Consider the following 21,228-nt stretch of genomic DNA (forward strand, 5'->3'; position numbering starts at 1 on the left):
CACGGTTCATTACTGAAGCCTAGCTTGGAGAATTCTGAGCATTACTTTACTAGCGTGTGAGATGTGCGGTAGCAATTGTGCAGTAGCAATTGTGCGGTAGTTGGAGCACTCTTTGGCATTGCCTTTCTTTGGGATTGGAATGAAAACTGACCTTTTCCAGTCCTGTGGCCACTGCTGAGTTTTCCAAATTTGCTGGCATATTGAGTGCAGTGCTTTCACAGCATCATCTTTTAGGATTTGAAATAGCTCAACTGGAATTCCATCACTTCCACTAGCTTTATTTGTAGAGATGCTTCCTAAGGCCCACTTGACTTCACATTCCAGGATGTCTGGCTCTAGATGAGTGATCATACCATCTTGATTATCTAGGTAGTGAATATGTTTTTGTACAGTTCTTCTGTGTATTCTTGCCATCTCTTCTTAATATCTTCGGCTTCTGTCAGGTCCATACCATTTCTGTCCTTTATTGTGCCCATCTTTGCATGAAATGTTCCTTTGGTATTTCCCATTCTGCTGTTTTCCTTTTTCTTTGCACTGATCACTAAGGAAGGCTTTCTTATCTCTCTCCTTGCTATTCTTTGGAAATATCTTTCCTTTTCTCCTTTGCTTTTCACTTCTCTTCTTTTCACAGGTATTTGTAAGGCGTCCTCAGACAGCCATTTTGCTTTTTTGCATTTCTTTTTCTTGGGGATGGTCTTGATCCCTGACTCCTATACAACACCATGAGCCTCTGTCCACAGTTCATCAGGCACTCTGTCTTCAGATCTATTCCCTTGAATCTATTTGTCACTTCCACTATATAATTGTAGGGGTTTGATTTAGGTCATACCTGAATGGTCTAATGGTTTTCCCTACTTTCTTCTATTTAAGTCTGAATTTGGCAATAAGGGGTTCATGATCTGAGCCACAGTCAGATTTCTTTCTTAAATAGTGTTCATTATGTTACTTCAAAGCCAAAAAGGGTAAATTGCTAAGCAGAATTAGGGTAATGAAACAGCCAAAACTAGGCAAATGGATGGGTAAAGGCAATGCATCTTTTGTTGCTAGGTTGCATATTATCTCCCAACTCTTTGGCCATAAGAGTAAACAACAGAAAATAATCGAACATCATCATACTACAGACACTAAATTCTGTTACCTCTAGTGCATGTATGGGGATGGAACACCGCCCCCAACCATTGAGATGACAAAGAGAGTCCACAGTACTGGCACTTCCGTGGATCATCAGCCTATTTAAAAATTCCTCTTGAGTCAAACCAAACAAAATCAGAGAGAGTCCACTTTCTACAAGACAAAAAGTCAGCTTTAATAAATTATTAGGACTTAGGTTTTAGTGTTATGACAGGAATTAATTTCTAACTACTCAATACTTCAGTACTGTAATTACTAATGTTTATTGGGTACTGGTAACTAATGACCTCAATTAATACATTCATCATAATTTTTCAAAGAATAATTTCAATTTTCAAAACAGTAAACACGAGACAAATTCTCATAAGAACAATGAATCCTATGAAATAGCACTAAACCTACTTTGTACAATCTTGCACAATCAATACTGTCTTAACTGTATCCTGTATAATCTTGTATAATTGCATTTTGTATAATGTAAAAAATTGTATCTTGCACAATCAATACCTGGAACCTCTACCAAAATAAAGCAATTAATAGCACACTCTGATACACAGAAATACGTGATTACCAAAATTGAGATACTGAAGAAGAAACACACAGTTCAATCAGAACACTCAGTAGCTTTACAGGAAATTATGGGATAAATGCTGAATCAACATATATCTGACACACCAAACCCAAATACCTATGGGAGCCAAGCAGGTGGGGAGAGAGGTACAAGAAAACGTAACCTAAAAAAAAAAAAAAAAAAAATTGAAAAACAAAACCAAAACAAAACAACCTGAAAGGAACTGGCCCATCTAAGGCCACTGAAATTTGGCTTCAATCCATAAATTGGAGGAGGGATGAAGGCCAGTAGGCCAAATCTTTTAATTTTTCAGTAACAACTAAACTGCCAGATTGTGTGAAATCCTCTAATTTTACATGCTTATAATAAATAAAATGTCTTTTAAAAGCCTGGACTTTCCTGGTGGCTCAGATGGTAAAACATCTGCCTACAATGTGGAATATCCATGTTCGATTCTTGGGTTGGGAAGATCCTCTGGAGAAGGAAATGGCAACCCACTCCAGTACTCTTGCTTAAAAAATCATGTGGAGAGAGGAGCCTGGTAGGCTACAGTCCATGGAGTCACAAAGAGTCGGACATGACTGCACAACTAAACTTTCAAAAACTTTTTAGAAGTTTAGGTAGTGCAGGCCAAACAAAATAAATCTGAGTTCATACACAGTCCATGAGCTACGAGCTTGCAACCTCTGCCTACACAGACTGAAGTCCTGTGAAAGACTTGCTAGGTTAAAAACCAACCTTCCTTGAACTCTTTCTGACTTAGTATCCTAAGCATTTAGCTGAGCAGAATTAATCTTAACTAAAAATCAAACACATAGACAACAGTACTAAGAGTAACACCGAATTTTCTCCATCAAAGCCTAGGCTTAGAGGTGCGAGCAGGCACCACCACCACTCAGGCAGCAGAAGTAAAACTGGCATTAGGACAGCCCTCCGCGTGGATTTCAACCTGTTACAAGATGTCCTTACCTGTCAAGACGAGGCACAGCTGCTGGACTCCACCACTGTCTACAGGAATACATTTTTTGCCCAGTGAAAAACACTGCGTGCTCTGGGTTTCCAAGTCCCACAGGACAATGGTCCAGCCTGTGCTTTCCCCTGCCCAAGTAAACAGTGCAGTGAAGCCTGTCACAGACACACAAGTAAGCTCAAGGGGCTCCTCCTGTTCCCTGATGTGCATCCTTTTCCACACTCTTCCTGGATCACTGGTCCTGGCAGGGCCTTTCTGTGGAAAATTACATGGGCTACATGTCACATCCTGTGGAATGAAGGCCCAGTCTGACACACTGGTACTGCGGTTACCAGATTCAGGGGACTCCAGATGCGAAATATCCTGGAACCACGGAGCACAGCAGGAACCTCCCAGCTTGGAGCTCTTTATTGTTTCATTCAATGATGACAGCTGGGCTTTCCAAGACCTGGGAGATAGGACAGAACTCATGTCTGTGACAGTGGAAGGCAGTAAGTGAGGCACTAAACCAAGCAAAGATGCACTTAGGGAAGTAAAAGTATCTGCTCTGTAAAGACTTAAGTGAAAAGGTACAGTGTCAGCCTCACACACACACAAAAATGAAAATAATAAAGTAAATCTAAAAAGGAGGTTTCGGTACCTATCAATTCGGAAGGAAAACTTGGTCAGTTTCATGTTGTAGTCAGAATTAACAGGATCATCTTCATCTATCCCCTTGGGACCTTCAATAGGGCTGTCTTGTAGAGTTTTTTCACATAACAGATGTCCTGGATATTGCCTATGTTTTGAAAACAATAGTCATGGTAAAAAATGATGGTCAAACCCAAATCCATGTTATTGCCTCTCTTGTTAAAAATGGAAAGGAAAACAGGGTGGAGGTGTTACAGAGCAGAAAGAGTACAGACAGTAAGTTTCCCTGACCTAGACGCCTCACCTCCATTGCTTTAGACACACTAATAAAGCTATGTTGTGTACATGAAGCTAATAATGTAACATTATATGTCAATTACATGAATTAAAAAAATTTTTACCCTTAAGGGAAGTTAGTTTTATGAAGAGACAAGAGCATGTATTATCTACTGCATTGTAGATGTGAAACTAAAAACTTTTACCTGAACTAATGTATTTGAATTTTTCAACAACTTTATGAGGTAAATATACGCCAGTTTTGTAGCTATAGAAACTGAGGCTCAGAGAAACAGTGCAGCTGGATTTGAACCAGGTGAATGTGACATAACCCCAGGTGTTTAATCATCCACCACCACAAAGTGAGATTTAGGCTGAGACCAGGGAAATACTTAATAGCTAGGAAAGCAAAGTATGAATGCAGGTGTAGATGCAGAGTGTATGTAACATGAGGCTGGAGAGCTTTGCAAGAGACAAATGGGGTCAGGCTTTATGGGCTACTAAGGATTGTTAGCTTTCATCTTGGGGAAGGAGGAAAGAAGCTAGACAAGGGGTTTAAGCAGAGAAGCCATATGATAAGACACAGAGGAGTGGCTGTGTGAGACCGGGATGTATGTAACCCCCTGAGCACTTAGTTAAGTTATTAACCATTTCAACAATTTGAAGGTAACAGCGTGACTTGCATTTGTCAAGGACATGATGTTAGAGAAAGCAGGGTGACAAGTGAAGAAATATGATCTGTGAAGAAAGCAGTTCCCCCGCCAACAAAAGATATGTACTCTGTCCCCACATGTTCATACCTGCCTACACTCTGAAAAGATATGCATTTAAACAACATCACTTTGGCTACTCCGTAGAGGGTGAATTTGAGCGGGGAAGAACAGAGACCAATTACGAGGCTGGTAAGCTAATTCAGATAAGTGATGACAGCAGCATGGATCAAAGTGATGACAAAGAAGAAAAGTGGAAAAGATTCAGGAAGCCCTCAGGACCTAGAATGACTAGGACCTGGTGATTAGATGGACATGGATCTAATACTTAAGAGGCTGGAGATCTAGAAAAGACAGGAAACAGAAAATGGTCCCCGAGGAGGAGGAAAGAATGGGATTCAGAGCACACGAAGAGGGATGGGCCTGCATGGGAACAGGAAACCCCTTTCCTGTAACAGGGCAGAATATGGAGAAGACGCGTGCAGGGAAGTGAGGAATTTCATGTGAGAAACAGAAGGAGCTCCCGTGAGACAGGGTCTACTTCCTTTATAAAGTAGGAGGTAAAGTCATCCAACAACAGTTGAGGGTAAAGAGATGAATAAAGGTTTGAGAAAAACGGATGTTTAAAACACTGCTGCCAAAAAAAAGAACTCATGAAAAATATCACTGTAAAGTTTCCAGGCAACATAAGAGACCATATAAGGCATGAGTGTGAACTTTTAGTGGTATCAATTTTTATTTGTGGTGTTCTCACAAGTGCTCAGTTGTGTGGATGCAGGGAATAAGACAGAATTAAAAAATGTGTTAGACCAAGTGCTATCACACAGCAGGATCAAGAGTTTAGGGCGCATTCAAAAAAGTGAACACAATGACAGGTCACAGAATCTACACTATAAAGAGGGACGTGAAGACAGAGGGAGATGCAGTCGTCACTCGTGATGTCAGTGTGTGGAAATTCCAGTGAAGCCAGACGAGAGAAGTGCGGGTACCTCAGTAAGCAAGATGTAGTTCAGGAAGTTGTGGTCAGAGTGGGATGTGTGGAAAAGTGATTTAGGGGAGGAATAGTTTCATATACTGACAAAGCCCAGGGTATGACTACGAGAATGGACAGCTAAGGTAAACTGGAAGAAAAAGTTACTGACAGCAAATTGAACGAACAAATCATGTGGAGCTTACATGAGCTTACAAACTCTATAGGAAACACAAAAAATTAGGGAAGTAATGAAAGACTATACAATTAAGTGCTAAACTGTAGTTCAAAGCAAAAAGTGCCAAAGAAGTTCAAAGAGAAGAAAAAGTATAAAATGAGCAGAAATTTACAAGTGGAAGGGATTTTAGTAAGGAATGACTTCATAAAAGAGGTGGATCTCAGAGCGGGAACAGGACTTGATAAAATGAAAAGGGGTGGCTGATATTCCTTATGGTGGGAAAGAACTAGAGCTGGAGGCAGGAATGGAAAAAATACTTTTAGATTTCATAGTGTACTTACAAAATATAGGGTCAAGTTCCTCGAGAAGTTATATTAATTAAAGAGCACTCACGTAGATAATTAACAAATAGAGAGAGACTGTTCATTTAGATGGACAGGACAGTTCCCCAAACTGACTATACGGAAGGGAGCAGGAGTTCTTCACTGGCTGATGTTACAGTGGCTGAGTTCAAAGGAATCTGTCCCAAGGAATGTGCCTGGTGCCCCCTTCAGGGTTCTCTTGGGGTGCTGCCAAAACTTCCCGAGGAGCAGAACCCTGCACTCAAGGATCAGGGGAGGCAAGTGGGTTTTCCTTCCTCTTCACCTGTTAAACTGTTTACCAAGGAATCTGATTAGGAGGTAACTCTACATATACAAGATATATTTCAGTCAGTGAAAATGGCCTACTGATACACAAGCATACAACCTGAAAATGTGATAATCATCCCGGCTTAAAAATTCTAAAAAATACGTTAAAAAGCCACTAAAAACAAAAAACCACAGTAGTAAGAAGTTCTGGCTGATATGTGAGGATGAAATTAACTCATCGAAGTACATTCCCAATTACTCAAGGATATGTTTATTTCATTCACATTAAACTAGGACCAAAAATCCTAATGGCTTGAAATGTCCCTTAATTCTGAAAGTCATAAATGTTGATTAGCCTACTTGCAAGTTGCAATAAACAGGTGCTGTGTACATGGGTATGCACAATCAGATACAAACATGTTCCCTTCCAACATAAGATGAGAAGCAACTAGAATTTCTAAATCAAAAAGCTACACACAGAAGTACTCAATTTTCACTAATATATTCAGAAAGTTGCCCGTGTGGGCCCTCCACAGGAAACACCTGAGAACATCCTAAGATTGGAAAAAGGTGGATCCCATAGGCGGCCAGGACCATAAGCCACATAAGATAAAATTCTAACAGGGTAAATCCCATTTTTCTTCTGCTCTGGCATTGGAAAGAAGTGAGGAGATTACTATAATAGCTAAGAGTTTTTAAAATTGTGCTCAGTTACTTTTTACATATGATGACATAAGCTATCTATAATATAAATATAAATCAAAATAAAAACTTCAATATGCATCCAGAAATAAAAAATAGCCAGTGGTCATCTGTACATATTTTTATATAGTAACAAGCTCACTATGTAGTACCTAGAATGTAGATAAAGGAAGAAAACTGGTTAAAAGAAAGGGAAAAAAAAAGGCTAACAAGTACATTTTTTAACCTCTTTTTGGCTCTAATTATTTACCTCAAATTAGAGAAGGAAGTAATCTACATACCTGAAGTACAAAGTCAAGTTAAGAGCGACTGCAGTATTGGAGAAGCCCACGACCACTACAACATCCAGGTCCTGAGACACTTTCAGTGAAGTAAATGAAGAACTCTTGGCTGACTCCTGTTGCTGCTCATTACACATATCTTCTTGAGCAAGTGCTAAATCCACATGAGCTACTTGTTTACCATCCACAATGTCAAAAATGTCTTTGAGTTAAGAGTTAGAGAAAATGTCAGTCTTAAGTATGCCCAAACACTTAAAACACAGAACAGGACAGAGTTACAGACTTCATCGTTCCAACCTTGTAGGTATAGTAACAGGAGAATGGACATTAAAGAACCCATCATGTTAACCAGGTGACTGTGACTTTAGTGACCCAATAAACAACCTGGCAGAGTTTATTCAACAGTGTCGCTCAATCTCCACTCTGTGCCAGCCCTCAAGACATCACGAACATTTTCCACTAGAGTCCTGCAACTGTGCTGTTCAAAAGAAACAGCGCGAGGCACATTTGTCATTGTAAATTTTCTAGCAGCCTTATTAAAAAAGTAAAAAGAAACCAGTGAACCTAATTTTAATACATTATTTAACCCAGTATATCCAAAATATTATCTCTACATGTAATTAATATAAACATTGATACATTTTACATATTTTTTCGAAATTGTTCAAACTGAGTTATTTTATACTTATAGCACATTTCAATTGGGACAATTTTCATTGCAATTATTTGATCTGTATTTAGACTACAAAAATTTATATTTAATAACTTGGAACAGCCAAGTCGTTCCAAACATACTCTAAAGTTCTCCAATAACTGAATCAAGTATCGGACGTTAAAGTAATTAAATACAACTAAGAATTCAGTTTCTCAGTCACACTAGCCAGTTTCAAGTGTCCAACAGCCACACATGACTACTGCCTACCGTGTTAGACAGTGCATTTCTGTAACCTGGCAACAAAAACAAAGTTAATCCAATATTCTGTAACATTTTTTATAATACAATAACCTGTATTTTTACAAAAGAAATTTTAATACAGACTATGATACATATAAAATACTACTATTTGGTCACTACCATGGTGGCTCAGTGGTAAAGAATCAGCCTACAATGCAGGAGACACGTGTTTGATCTCTGGGTTGGGAAGATCCCCTGGAGGAGGAAATGGCAAACCATTTCAGTCTTCTTGCCTGGAGAATCCCATGGACAGAGGAACCTAGCAGGCTACAGTCCATGCGGTCACAAAGAGTCAGACATGACTGAGTATGCATGCACACAAACGATATATGTAAAATAGAAAAAAAATGAAATAAAAGTTCCAAAAACACTACTATAAGGGTCGTTCTTCAAATAATCTTCAAATAATTTTTAATGTAATTCTGCTGGTGACCTATGTATCTAAGGACAAAAAAAATCTGTGACAGTTTCCAAAAACAAACTTAAAAAAACGGTTATGCAAACAATATGATTTCCTAATACGACAGAAGCATTAGAGGCAGTAGGAGATAAGATTATACTCATACACGAAAATGAGTGTATTACATCATAAGCAGTCATCTAAATCCCTCCTGGAACAAGCACAAAACTGATATTTAATAAATAATATTTTAAATAAATGGGTAATACAGAATATACCCAATTTAAAAACATAAATAAGCTAGATGGTTATGACTATGAAAAAATGTATATTTATAAACTGAAAAATATCTGAATGGAATATAAAGCAATGCAGCTGAGTATCTGAAGTTCATGAAGAGCTTTTTCTCCGAAAGGTTTACTGAGAAATTAACCATTCCACCTATAAGCCAGTCCCTAAACTTAAAAGCCTAAAAAGGCTCATTTTCCTAGGTATTCTCCGCCCACCGACATCAACATCTTTACCAAAAAGGATACAGATCCAGCCTAAACTACTCAAAATAAAGAGAATTCCTCTGCAGAGCTGCGTGTCAATAATCCTGTCCACTGCCTGCGCAGGTAAGGGTAATGTGCAACAGCTGAGTACCCTAATCTCAGCATCTCTTTCAGGAAACATAACATGTAGGACAACACATTTGTTGATGAACAATAATGATGTGTTGTTGTGAAATGACAGAATCCTCAAAGATAATAAGGAAATACCTATAAAACAAAAGGATATTACATCAAACTCACTGGTCACAATTTTACAACCGGTAAATTTGGTGCTGTTAACACAAACAGATGAAACAAAAAAGAATCAGCATTTATCTTAGTCCAACTCTAGACAATTACTGATCAAACTCAGCTAAGCAAGTGGTCACTGGAAGGTAGGTGAGGGAATGAATGAAGATGACCTACGATCTCTCTGTGCCTTCTGTTTCTGGCCAGAGTGTAATTTAAAAACCCACATGATTAAAAAAGGTTCTTACCCACGAGACCCCAGAAGAACCATCACAGACTCTTTTTTTTAAAAGGAAAAGAAGAAACATAAGCAGGGTGGCAAGAATGCTACTGCCTTAAAAATAAATGCCTGAGTGCTTTGATTTCTGCTCCCTGAAGCCCTCAGGATAGGATGTAGCAAACAGCTCTGTGACCAGTCCAGATCAGCAGATTAACCAAGAGAAATATAACATCAGCCACAAAAGTGAGCCACATGTATAATTTTAAATTTTCCAGTAACTGCACTGAAAAAAAAAAAAAAAACCACAGGTAAAACTAATTTTATTGTATTATTTACCTCATCTTCAAAACATCAACATGTAATTAATACAAAAACTATTAATGAGATATTTTACTTTTTTAGTACCAAGTTTTCAAATCTGGAATGTGTACTTGACATTTGAAGGACACATTAATTCATATTAACTACATTAACAGCCTCGTGTAACTAGTGCCTACTGTACTAGACAGGGCAAATATCCCTCCCTGATTTTACCTCTGTAAGAACTGTTCCTGAAATATATAAAATTACATAGTAATACAGATTCAAACATGCTGCAAGACTACCTGCAAATACTTACTGATATTTTGATCTTCAACAAGCTTCTGCAATGTCTCTTCACTATAGCTATATAAAATGGTTGCATCACATCTTCCATGTTCCAAATTAAATTCACAGATGAGCAGTTCATAATTTTCAGTAAGAGCAAGCAGTCTGGGCTTGTTGTTTGGTGTCCCGCTGTGATGAGAATCCTCCCACACAAACCTACGGAAAAAGTTTAGACTATGATTATATTCTACATCCACAATAATACTTACCCACAATGGTGAGGGTAAAATGGCAGAAAGAGGAGAGAACTTTTTGGTTCACCTAAGAGCATTCATTCTATACACAACCTAAGGGAATGTAAACTGCTCTAGATTTCAGCCCCTTTTCCCTTTCTCCTTCCCTTCTCACTTCTTTCCCCTCAACATCCTTCAGGGCAACACAAGAATACAGGAGTGGGTGGTGAAGAGGGGGCAAAGAGCAAGAAATGGTGGCTGCTCTTATTCCATTTCATCCTAAATCCAGACTGATGATATGCTTAAAGAAACTGTCATGATCAAGGATAAGTTTCAATAACCGAATGTCTATTATTTATAAGAGATGGTCTTCACAATAAACAAAAAATGTTCTAACATAAATGCTTTCAATCACTTTTTAAAAAAGTGATTATTGCATTTATAGACTTTGAAGACTTTAAAGAGGCATATCACAGAATAGCTCTATCCAACAGAACTTTCCATGAGATGGAAGTGTTCTACGAATCTCCAAGGTCCAATACAGCAGCCAACTGCCACATGGGGCTACTGAGCACTTGAAACATGCTCAGTGAGTGCAACCGAGGAACTAAATTTTCAATTTTAAGTCACATGTGGCTAATGGCTAGCATATGGGGCAGTGCAGTTATAAAATATATAACGCAGTACAAAGTCAACATACCAACACGACTAACAAGGATGGAAAAAGACTATTAATGCTACAGCTTCAAATTAAATTGTTACATTTAAAAATAAAAAAGCCCAGATTTTGAAAACAATGCAGATGAAGCTACCATGCTGATAAAGTTTCTTTTTTAAAAAAAAAGCTTTTTTCCACAAAAGAAATGTTTTATATCTAAAAACAGTGAACTTGGTGCTATGTCAGAGAAAAAATATTGACATTTTGTATTTTTGTCTTTATACCTAGAATGATGTTTCATAAACAGCCAATACCTGACTGTTTACACTGAAGTCTGAAAATGTTAAATATGGAAATGGATAAACAAATTAAAATATATTTAAAAGCAAAATACTGTGAAACGAGTAACATCATTAGCACATGGGACCATATTGCCACGTGGAAAGGCAGATTTTTCACGGAACAGATTACAGAATGCACAATGATTCAACAATATACACAAAAGACCCTGTATATCGGTATAGTCTACCAACATGCGATTATGGCAGAAAAGTGAAAGTCGTGTCCGACTCTCCTGGCATTGCAGGCGGCTTCTTTACAAACTGAGCTATCAGGGAAGCCCCACTGGCAGAAAAGTAGGAAGCAAACTCTGTACCCTATAAATTTGTCCTTATTTTTACCCTATGAATTACTCGAATTAAAACTTAATTCAGTTAAAAAAAAAAAAAAAAGCTAAAACCTTGTCTTCCATGCTCTTCCTCCCACTAATCTGCATTAGTTTACATAAGCCCCCAATTATTTCATGTCAGTTCTGCTTATCTTCTATTAGGCTCTCTGACTCATTCCTCTCTTTACAGGACTGTGTTCATCGGTACTTAATAATGCTGAATCAACTAACTTAACGAGAGAGAATCCTTTTCCTAGCAGCTAGAGACTAGGAGTAAAGAAAACATGAAACCCACTGAAGCATTCAGGGATTTACCAAACGACTCTCTACTGTGAGGCACTGTTGTACGACCTGGAGATTCCAAGACTATTTGGCTACTAAAGCCGTAAAGAAACATTTCTAAAACGTTTTATTAAAGAGTCCAAAGCCTAGGATGGCACTCTCAAACTTAACGATATAAAACGTAAGAGTTACAGATGACTGAAATTGTTTTTCTGTCTTACCGACCACACAGCACCACGTGTATTAAGAACTGTCTGACTACACCTTTCAGGCACTACTCCTAGGTAACGAGCAGCGCGCATAATAAGCACTTGTTAGGAAAATACATTAATGAGTAGAAAATGCAGGCTCTATCTATCCTTCAAAGGGGAGCGGGGAGAGTAAGCTCAAAAGTGAAGGAAACAGCTATCTGTATCCCGCATTAGAATAACAACACGACAATGGAAATGCGACGATGCCCCCCAGCTGGCGTCTTCAACAAATTTAACTGAAGAAAATGGGCGTGGGGTAGAGCACGGTGACGAGAAATCAAACTCTGTAGAACGAATAAAAAAGCTCAGAGCCCAAACAAGGACTCCTACAACTCCCCGCGTGCGGAGAATCTGGGTGCGGTCTCCGCCCACCGGGAACGGAAAAGGGGAACACGACCGCCGTGCGGCTCTGAGGGGGCCGGGCCCGCCTCAGGCCGGCGCCCCGCCGTCACTCCGCTCCCGCCGCCCCCAGGCCAAGAGGCGCGCTCCCTTCACCGCCCGGCCCGGCCGCAGCTCTTACTGCCGAAAACAGCCTTCCAGGCGGCAGTCGCCCCCGCCTCGGCCGCCCGGCGCCAAGGGAAGTACGTGAAGGCTGCCTGCGGCCGTCAGACTCCCCAGGGCCGCCTGCTCTCTGTGCAGCTGCGCCCGAGACCCCAGTCGCCCTACGGCCTCGGCGGGGACCGGCACCAACAAAACGGGCAGCGCGCCCTGCTCCGCAGCCATCCTGGCCCACCGCCCCTTCCGGCCCGCGTGCCGCGTCCCGCGCCCCGCGCCTGCGCGCTGCTCCCGACCCGGTCTCCGCCTCGTGACACCCCCCCCCCAATCCCCCGCCGCGTCGTACGCCTGCGCAGTGCGCCGACCCGCTCCCCGCCTCCTGACCCCCACCTCCCGTCGGGTCGTGCGCCTGCGCGGTGCGCCGACCTGCTCCTCGCATCGTGACCCCCGGCGCCGCCCACCCCAGCGAAAGCAAGTCTTAGTTTGTTTCAGGGAGAGAAAGTTGGAGGTCTTCGTTAGCGGTTGAAGAGGGACGTGGCAACTATTTTCAATGTTATGTCACCCTCTGCTCTCTCACCCTTGCTGCCGCCCATCTACTGAGGCCAGCCCCTGCCTCTGTATCCACTTCTTCAGTTCAGCTCAGTCGTGTCCGACTCTTTGCGACCCCATGGACTGCAGCACACCAGGCCTCGCTGTCTATCACCAACTCCCGGAGTTTACCCAAATTCTTGTCCATTGAGTCAGTGATGTCATCCAACCATCTCATCCTCTGTCGTCCCCTTCTCCTCCAGACCTCAATCTTCCCAGCATTAGGGTCTTTTCAAATGACTCAGCTCTTTGCATCAGGTAGCCAAAGTATTGGCGTTTCAGCTTCAACATCAGTCCTTCCAATGAACACCCAGGACTGATCTCCTTTAGGCTGAACTGGTTGGATATCCTTGCAGTTTCAGGGACTCTCAAGATTGTCTTCTCCAACACCACAGTTCAAAAGCATCAATTCTTCGGTGCTCAGCTTTCTTTATATAGTCCAAAGGCGATAGCACTCTTGCCTGGAAAATCCCATGGACGGAGGAGCCTGGTAGGCTGCAGTGCATGGGGTCGTGAAGAGTCCGACAGGACTGAGCGACTTCACTTACATTTTCATGCATTGGAGAAGGAAATGGCACCCCACTCCAGTGTTCTTGCCTGGAGAATCCCAGGGACGGGGGAGCCTGGTGGGCTGCCGTCTGTGTGGTCGCACAGAGTCGGACACGACTGAAGCGACTTAGCAGCAGCACATCCATACATGACTACTGGAAAAACCATAGCTTTGACTATTTGGACCTTTGTCAGCAAGGTAATGTCTATGTTTTTTAATATGCTGTCTAGGTTGGTCATAACTTTTCTTCCAAGGAGCAAGCGTGTCTTAATTTTATGGCTGCACTCACCATCCGCAGTGATTTTGGAGCCCCCCCAAAATAAAGTATGCCACTGTTTCCACCATTTCCCCATCTGTTTGCCATGAAGTGATGGGGCCAAGTGCCATATTAGTTTTCTGAATGTATAGTTTTAAGCCAACTTTTTCACTCTCCTACTTCACTTTCATCAAGAGGCTTTTTAGTTTCTCTTCACTTTCTGCCATAAGGGTAGTGTCATCGGCACATCTGAGGTTATTGATATTTCTCCCGGCAATTTAGATTCCAGCTTGTGCTTCTTCCAGCCCAGCTTTTCTCTTGATGTACTCTACATGTAAGTTAAATAAGCAGGGTAACAATATACAGGCTTGGAGTACTCCTTTCCTGATTTGGAACCACTCTGTTGTTCCCATGTCCAGTTCTAACTGTTGCTTCCTGACCTGCATACAAGTTTCTCAAGAGGCAGGTCAGGTGGTCTGGTATCCCCATCTCTTTCAGAATTTTCCACAGTTTATTGTCATCCACACAGTCAAAGGCTTTGGCATAGTCAATAAAGCAGATGTGTTTCTGGAACTCTCTTGCTTTTTCTGTGATCCAGCAGATGTTGGCGATTTGATCTCTGGTTCCTCTGCCTTTTCTAAAGCCAGCTTGAACATCTGGAAGTTTACGGGGCACATAATGTTGAAGCCTGGCTTGGAGAATTTTGAGCATTACTTTACTAGCGTGTGAGATGAGTGCAATTCTGTGGTAGTTTGAGCATTCTTTGGCGTTGTCTTTCTTTGGGATTGGAATGAAAACTGACCTTTTCCAGTCCTGTGGCCATTACTGAGTTTTCCAAATATTCTGGCGTATTGAGTGCAGCACTTTCACAGCATCATCTTTTAGGATTTGAAATAGCTCAACTGGAATTCCATCACCTCCATTAGCTTTGTTTGTAGTGATGCTTCCTAAGGCTCACTTGCCTTCCAAATCCAAGATGTCTGGCTCTGGGTTGGTGATCACATCATTGTGATTATCTGGGTCATGAATATCTCTTTTTGTATAGTTCTGTGTATTCTTGCCACCTCTTCTTTTTTTTTTTTTTTTTTGCCACCTCTTCTTAATATCCTCTGCTTCTGTTAGGTCCATGCCATTTATGTCCTTTATTGTGCCCATCTTTGCCTGAAATGTTCCTTTGGTATTTCTGATTTTCTTGAAGAGATCTCTAGACTTTCCCATTCTATTGTTTTCCTCTTTTTCTTTGCATTGCTTTCTGAGGAAGGCTTTCTTAGCTCTACTTGCTCTTCTTTGGAACTCTGCATTCAAATGGGCATATCTTTCCTTTTCTCCTTTGCCTTTCACTTCTCTTCTATTCACAGTTATTTCTAAGGCCTCCTCAGACAACAATTTTACCTTTTTGCATTTCTTTTCTTTGGGAATGGTCTTGATCGCTGCCTCCTGTATATGTCACGAACTTCCCTCTGTAGTTCATCAGGCACTCTATCAGATCTAATCCCTTGAATCTATTTGTCACTTCCACTATATAATCATAAGGGATTTGATTTAGGTCATACCTGAATGGTCTGACCTTCAACGTGGGATAGATCCTCTAGGCCCGGGCGTCAGTGAGGAGATACCCCTCGTCCAAGGTAAGGAGCAATGGCTGCGCTTTGCTGGAGCAGCAGTGAAGAGATACCCCATGCCCAAGGTAAGAGAAACCCAAGTAAGACGGTAGGTGTTGCAAGAGGGCATCAGAGGGCAAACACACTGAAACCGTATTCATAGAAAACTAGTCAATCTAATCACACTAGGACCACAGCCTTGTCTAACTCAATGAAACTAAGCCATGCCTGTGGGGTAACCCAAGATGGGCGGGTCATGGTGGAGAGATCTGACAGAATGTGGTCCACTGGAGAAGGGAATGGCAAACCACTTCGGTATTCTTGCCTTGGGAACCCCATGAATAGTATGAAAAGGCAAAATGATAGGATACTGAAAGAGAAACTCCCCAGGTCAGTAGGTGCCCAATATACTGCTGGAAATCAGTGGAGAAATAACTCCAGAAAGAATGAAGGGATGGAGCCAAAGCAAAAACAATACCCAGCTGTGGATGTGACTGGTGACAGAAGCAAGGTCCGATGCTGTAAAGAGCAATATTGCATAGGAACCTGGCATGTCAGGTCCATGAATCAAGGCAAATTGAAAGTGGTCAAACAGGAGATGGCAAGAGTGAATGTCGACAGTCTAGGAATCAGCGAACTAAAATGGACTGGAATGGGTGAATTTAACTCAGATGACTATTATATCTACTACTGTGGGCAGGAATCCCTCAGAAGAAATGGAGTAGCCATCATGGTCAACAAGAGAGTCCAAAATGCAGTACTTGGATGCAATCTCAAAAACGACAGAATGATCTCTGTTCGTTTCCAAGGCAAACCATTCAATATCACAGTAATCCAAGTCTATGCCCCAACCAGTAATGCTGAAGAAGCTGAAGTTGAACGGTTCTATGAAGACCTACAAGACCTTGTAGACCTAACACCCAAAAAAGATGTCCTTTTCATTATAGGGGACTGGAATGCAAAAGTAGGAAGTCAAGAAACATCTGGAGTAACAGGCAAATTTGGCCTTGGAATATGGAATGAAGCAGGGAAAAGACTAATAGAGTTTTGCCAAGAAAATGCACTGGTCATAACAAACACCCTCTTCCAACAACACAAGAGAAGACTCTATACATGGACATCACCAGATGGTCGACACCGAAGTCAGATTGATTATATTCTTTGCAGCCAAAGATGGAGAAGCTCTATACAGTCAGCAAAAACAAGACCAGGCGCTGACTGTGGCTCAGACCATGAACTCCTTATTGCCAAATTCAGACTTAAATTGAAGAAAGTAGGGAAAACCACTAGACCATTCAGGTATGACCTAAATCAAATCCCTTATGATTATACAGTGGAAGTGAGAAATAGATTTAAGGGACTAGATCTGATAGATAGAGTGCCTGATGAATTATGGACTGAGGTTCGTGACATTGTACAGGAGACAGGGATCAAGACCATCCCCATGGAAAAGAAATGCAAAAAAGCAAAATGGCTGTGTGGGGAGGCCTTACAAATAGCTGTGAAAAGAAGAGAAGCGAAAAGCAAAGGAGAAAAGGAAAGATACAAGTAGCTGAATGCAGAGTTCCAAAGAATAGCAAGAAGAGATAAGAAAGCCTTCTTCAGCGGTCAATGCAAAGAAATAGAGGAAAACAACAGAATGGGAAAGACTAGAGATCTCTTCAAGAAAATCAGAGATACCAAAGGAACATTTCATGCAAAGATGGGCTCGATAAAAGACAGAAATGGTATGGACCTAACAGAAGCAGAAGATATTAAAAAGGGATGGTAAGAATACACAGAAGAACTGTACAAAAAAGATCTTCACAACCCAGATAATCACGATGGTGTGATCACTGACCTAGAGCCAGATATCCTGGAATGTGAAGTCAAGTGGGCCTTAGAAAGCATCACTATGAACAAAGCTAGTGGAGGTGATGGAATTCCAGTGAGCCATTCCAAATCCTGAAAGATGATGCTGTGAAAGTGCTGCACTCAATATGCCAGCAAATTTGGAAAACTCAGTAATGGCCACAGGACTGGAAAAGGTCAGTTTGCATTCCAATCCCAAAGAAAGGCAATGCCAAAGAGTGCTCAAACTACGCACAATTGCACTCATCTCACAAGCTAGTAAAGTAATGCTCAAAATTCTCCAAGCCAGACTTCAGCAATATGTGAACCGTGAACTTCCAGACGTTCAAGCTGGTTTTAGAAAAGGCAGAGGAACCAGAGATCAAATTGCCAACATCTGCTGGATCATGGAAAAAGCAAGAGAGTTCCAGAAAAGCGTCTATGTCTGCTTTATTGACTATGCCAAAGCCTTTGACTGTGTGGATCACAATAAACTGTGGAAAATTCTGAAAGAGATGGGAATACCAGACCACCTGACCTGCCTCTTGAGAAATTTGTATGCAGGTGTATGAGATGGCTGGATGGCAGCACTGACTCGATGGATATGAGTCTGAGTGAACTCCGGGAGTTGGTGATGGACAGGGAGGCCTGGCGTGCTGCGATTCATGGGGTCGCAAAGAGTCGGATATGACTGAGTGACTGATCTAATCTGATCTGAATGGTCTAGTGGCTTTCCCCACTTTCTTCAATTTAAGTCTGAATTTGGCAATAAGGAGTTCATGATCTGAGCCACAGTCAGCTCCCAGTATTGTTTTTGCTTACTGTTTAGAGCTTCTCCATCTTTGGCTGCAAAGAATATAATCAATCTGATTTCAGTGTCGACCATCTGGCGATGTCCATGTGTAGAGTCTTCTTTTGTGTTGTTGGAAGAGGGTGTTTGCTATGACCAGTGCATTCTCTTGGCAGAACTCTTTTAGTCTTTGCCCTGCTTCATTCCATATTCCAAGGCCAAATTTGCCTGTTACTCCAGGTATTTCTTGACTTCCTACTTTTGCATTCCAGTCCCCTATAATGAAAAGGACATCTTTTTTGGGTGTTAGTTCTACAAGGTCTTGTAGGTCTTCACAGAACCGTCCAGCTTCAGCTTCTTCAGCGTACTTGTCAGGGCATAGACTTGGATTACTGTGACAGTGAATGGTTTGCCTCTGAAACAAACATTCTGTCATTTTTGATATTGCATCCAAATACTGCATTTCGGACTCCTTTGTTGACCATGACGGCTATTCCATTTCTTCTAAGGGATTCTTGCCTACAGTAGTAGATATAATGGTCATCCGATTTAAATCCAACCATTCCAGTCCATTTTAATTCACTGGTTCCTAAAATGTCGATGTTCACTCTTGCCATCTCCTGTTTGACCACTTCCAATTTGTCTTGATTCATGGACCTAACATTCCAGGTTCCTATGCGATATTTCTCTTTACAGCATTGGACTTTACTTCCATCATTAGTCACATCCACAACTGGGTGTTGTTTTTCTTTGTCTCTGTCTCTTCATTCTTTTCTGGAGTTACTTCTCCACTGATCTCCAGTAGCATATTGGGCACCTACCAACCTGGGGAGTTCATCTTTAAGTGTCTTATATTTTTGCCTTTTCATACTGTTCGTGGGGTTCTCAAGTCAGGAATACTGAAGTGGTTTGCCATTCCCTTCTCCACTGCTTATTGGGCTGCTGTTTCTGCTTACAGGCCCTGGGTGGGGCAGTGTCCTTGGGACTGGACCAATCCATCATAGTAGAGCTGACTTGATGATGACGTCAAATAATACCATTATATTAATAACAGGATGGGAAAAGGGTGGAAGTGGTAGAGTTCCTGTTTCCTACTTCTCTTTCCTTTAAGAACTATATGACTCAGGATCACAGCAGAGGGGGCAAGAAGAGATGGGGAGTAGGCATTTGGAAAAGTCTCCTTAAGGATACCAGTGCCTTTCTTAACACCTTCTTTTCCACAATCTATGAGGTCACACAACTGTCAAAGGCCAACTCCTATTTGTGCTTTGATTCCCATCCTCCTCCTGTTGTTGTAATTTGTAAACTCTCTCTCTCCACCATGCCTACCCTTCCCCCACGCCTTTATAGGAGTGCTTTCATGATTTTATATATCACTTTAAAAATAGTCTTTTAACCTACACCGAGTACTGCTGCTGCTGCTGCTAAGTCGCTTCAGTTGTGTCCGACTGTGCGACCCCATAGACGGCAGCCCACCAGGCTCCCCCATCCCTGGGATTCTCCAGGCAAGAACACTGGAGTGAGTTGCCATTTCCTTCTCCAATGCATGAAAGTGAAAAGTGAAAGTAAAGTCGCTCAATCGTGTCTGACTCTTCGCGACCCCATGGACTGCAGCCTTCCAGGCTCCTCCATCCATGGGATTTTCCAGGCAAGAGTACTGGAGTGGGGTGCCATTGCCTTCTCTGACACTGAGTACTACCTACTGTCAAAATTTCTCTGCTTCCCTTTCAGAAGATTCCAAATTGACTCTTTCTGTAGTCAACCCTCCTCTCCTTCCCTCAACCTTTCTATTCAGGCCAACATCTCCACCTCAACTGTCCCTTAAGTTCAATGAGCATAAATGCCGAAACCAACCGTTACTGCTCTCTCTCTTCATTCCACACTCGTCCCTTGAAATACTTTTTTCCAGCTTTGGTAACCCCCTAGTTTTCTCCCGATCCTTTCCCACAGATAATACTTCCTCAGTCCCCTAGGTTGGCTTTTCTTCCTATATCATCTTTCCCTCTCTCCTAACTTGTAATACCTCTGTGTGATGATAACTCCCACTTCAGTGTCTTTATCCCTGACCTTTTCCTTCAACTCCAGACTGCTCTTTACCTACTTGATATATCTACTTGGATTTCTAACAGGACTCATATTAAATGTCTAAAATGATGATGATTACTCCCCAAATGCACTTCTCTGCTTTCCCCACATTATTCTGGGGCACCCACCATTCACTCTGCCAGAGAGGCATCCTGGATACTTCACAACCACCCTATGCGGCCCGTCAGCAATGTCTGTCAACTCTTATTTCCAAAACCTCTTTCAAACCTCTTCTCTTTCTGTCTCCACAGCTCTTTAATTCTTGCTCCAACTTTGAGGGGGAAAAAACCCTAAAACTTTTGAACATTTTTTCCCTCTGCTTTCTATCCTGTTCCCCTAGCAATCAGCAGTCAAGAATGATCGTCTCAAAACAAAAGTGACAGATCAAAGTCACTTCCCTGTTCAAAATTCTCACACCCAAGCACAGTTGGAAAATCCAGATTTTTAAAAAAGGGTCACAGATGTGTACCCTGCCTCCTGCTCTCACACATCACCCCCACCCCTTATCTGTATACTTCAGCCACATTTTCCTTCTTTCTTTTCTTCAAACACACCGAGTTCATTCTCACTTTAGGGGCTTTGTGCTCACTAGTGCCTCTGCATGGAACACTCGTCTTTGATTCCAGCCTGACTTTAACCTCTAATTGACAGACCTTCCATTTCACTCCAATTGTGTTTCCCCCACAGTATTTATTACTACTTGGTATCTTCCGTCAGTCCCTGTCCAACCAGAATGTAAACTTCAGAAGAGCAAGGACTTTTCTTTGGTCATCAGTGTTTCTCAACCACCTGAAATGGTACCTGGTTCAAAAAAGGGGCTCCAGTGTTTGTTGATGAGTGAATGACCCCGTTTGTCAAAGTAAACCAAACATTTCATATCTCAAGGGAGATGTTTATATCCAACCCTCTTAGCTCAGCTAGGGCTACTTATAAAAAATGGCAACACCAG

General features: G+C 41.6%; 1 protein-coding gene across 4 annotated transcripts in view; it reads right to left on the reverse strand.

The window, feature by feature from the left end:
- Positions 1-12,848, reverse strand: part of SPG11 (SPG11 vesicle trafficking associated, spatacsin) — an 88,123-nt gene extending 75,275 nt beyond the window's left edge. For all 4 annotated transcript variants that reach the window (XR_011569057.1, XR_011569058.1, XM_070798035.1 and 1 more), the window contains exons 1-7: positions 12,605-12,848; positions 10,025-10,209; positions 8,940-9,164; positions 7,049-7,250; positions 3,313-3,450; positions 2,672-3,120; positions 1,139-1,284 (exon numbers count right to left, since the gene is read on the reverse strand). Coding sequence is in view for 2 of the 4 variants with exons in the window: in XM_070798035.1 (XP_070654136.1) it covers positions 1,139-1,284; positions 2,672-3,120; positions 3,313-3,450; positions 7,049-7,250; positions 8,940-9,164; positions 10,025-10,209; positions 12,605-12,807 (1,548 nt within the window). In the remaining 2 variants the exon portion in view is untranslated. The remainder of the gene's footprint in view (positions 1-1,138; positions 1,285-2,671; positions 3,121-3,312; positions 3,451-7,048; positions 7,251-8,939; positions 9,165-10,024; positions 10,210-12,604) is intronic.
- Between the last annotated feature and the right edge of the window lie 8,380 nt (positions 12,849-21,228).

Source organism: Bos indicus, chromosome 10 (assembly GCF_029378745.1).
Source record: "Bos indicus isolate NIAB-ARS_2022 breed Sahiwal x Tharparkar chromosome 10, NIAB-ARS_B.indTharparkar_mat_pri_1.0, whole genome shotgun sequence".
NCBI lineage: Eukaryota > Metazoa > Chordata > Mammalia > Artiodactyla > Bovidae > Bos > Bos indicus.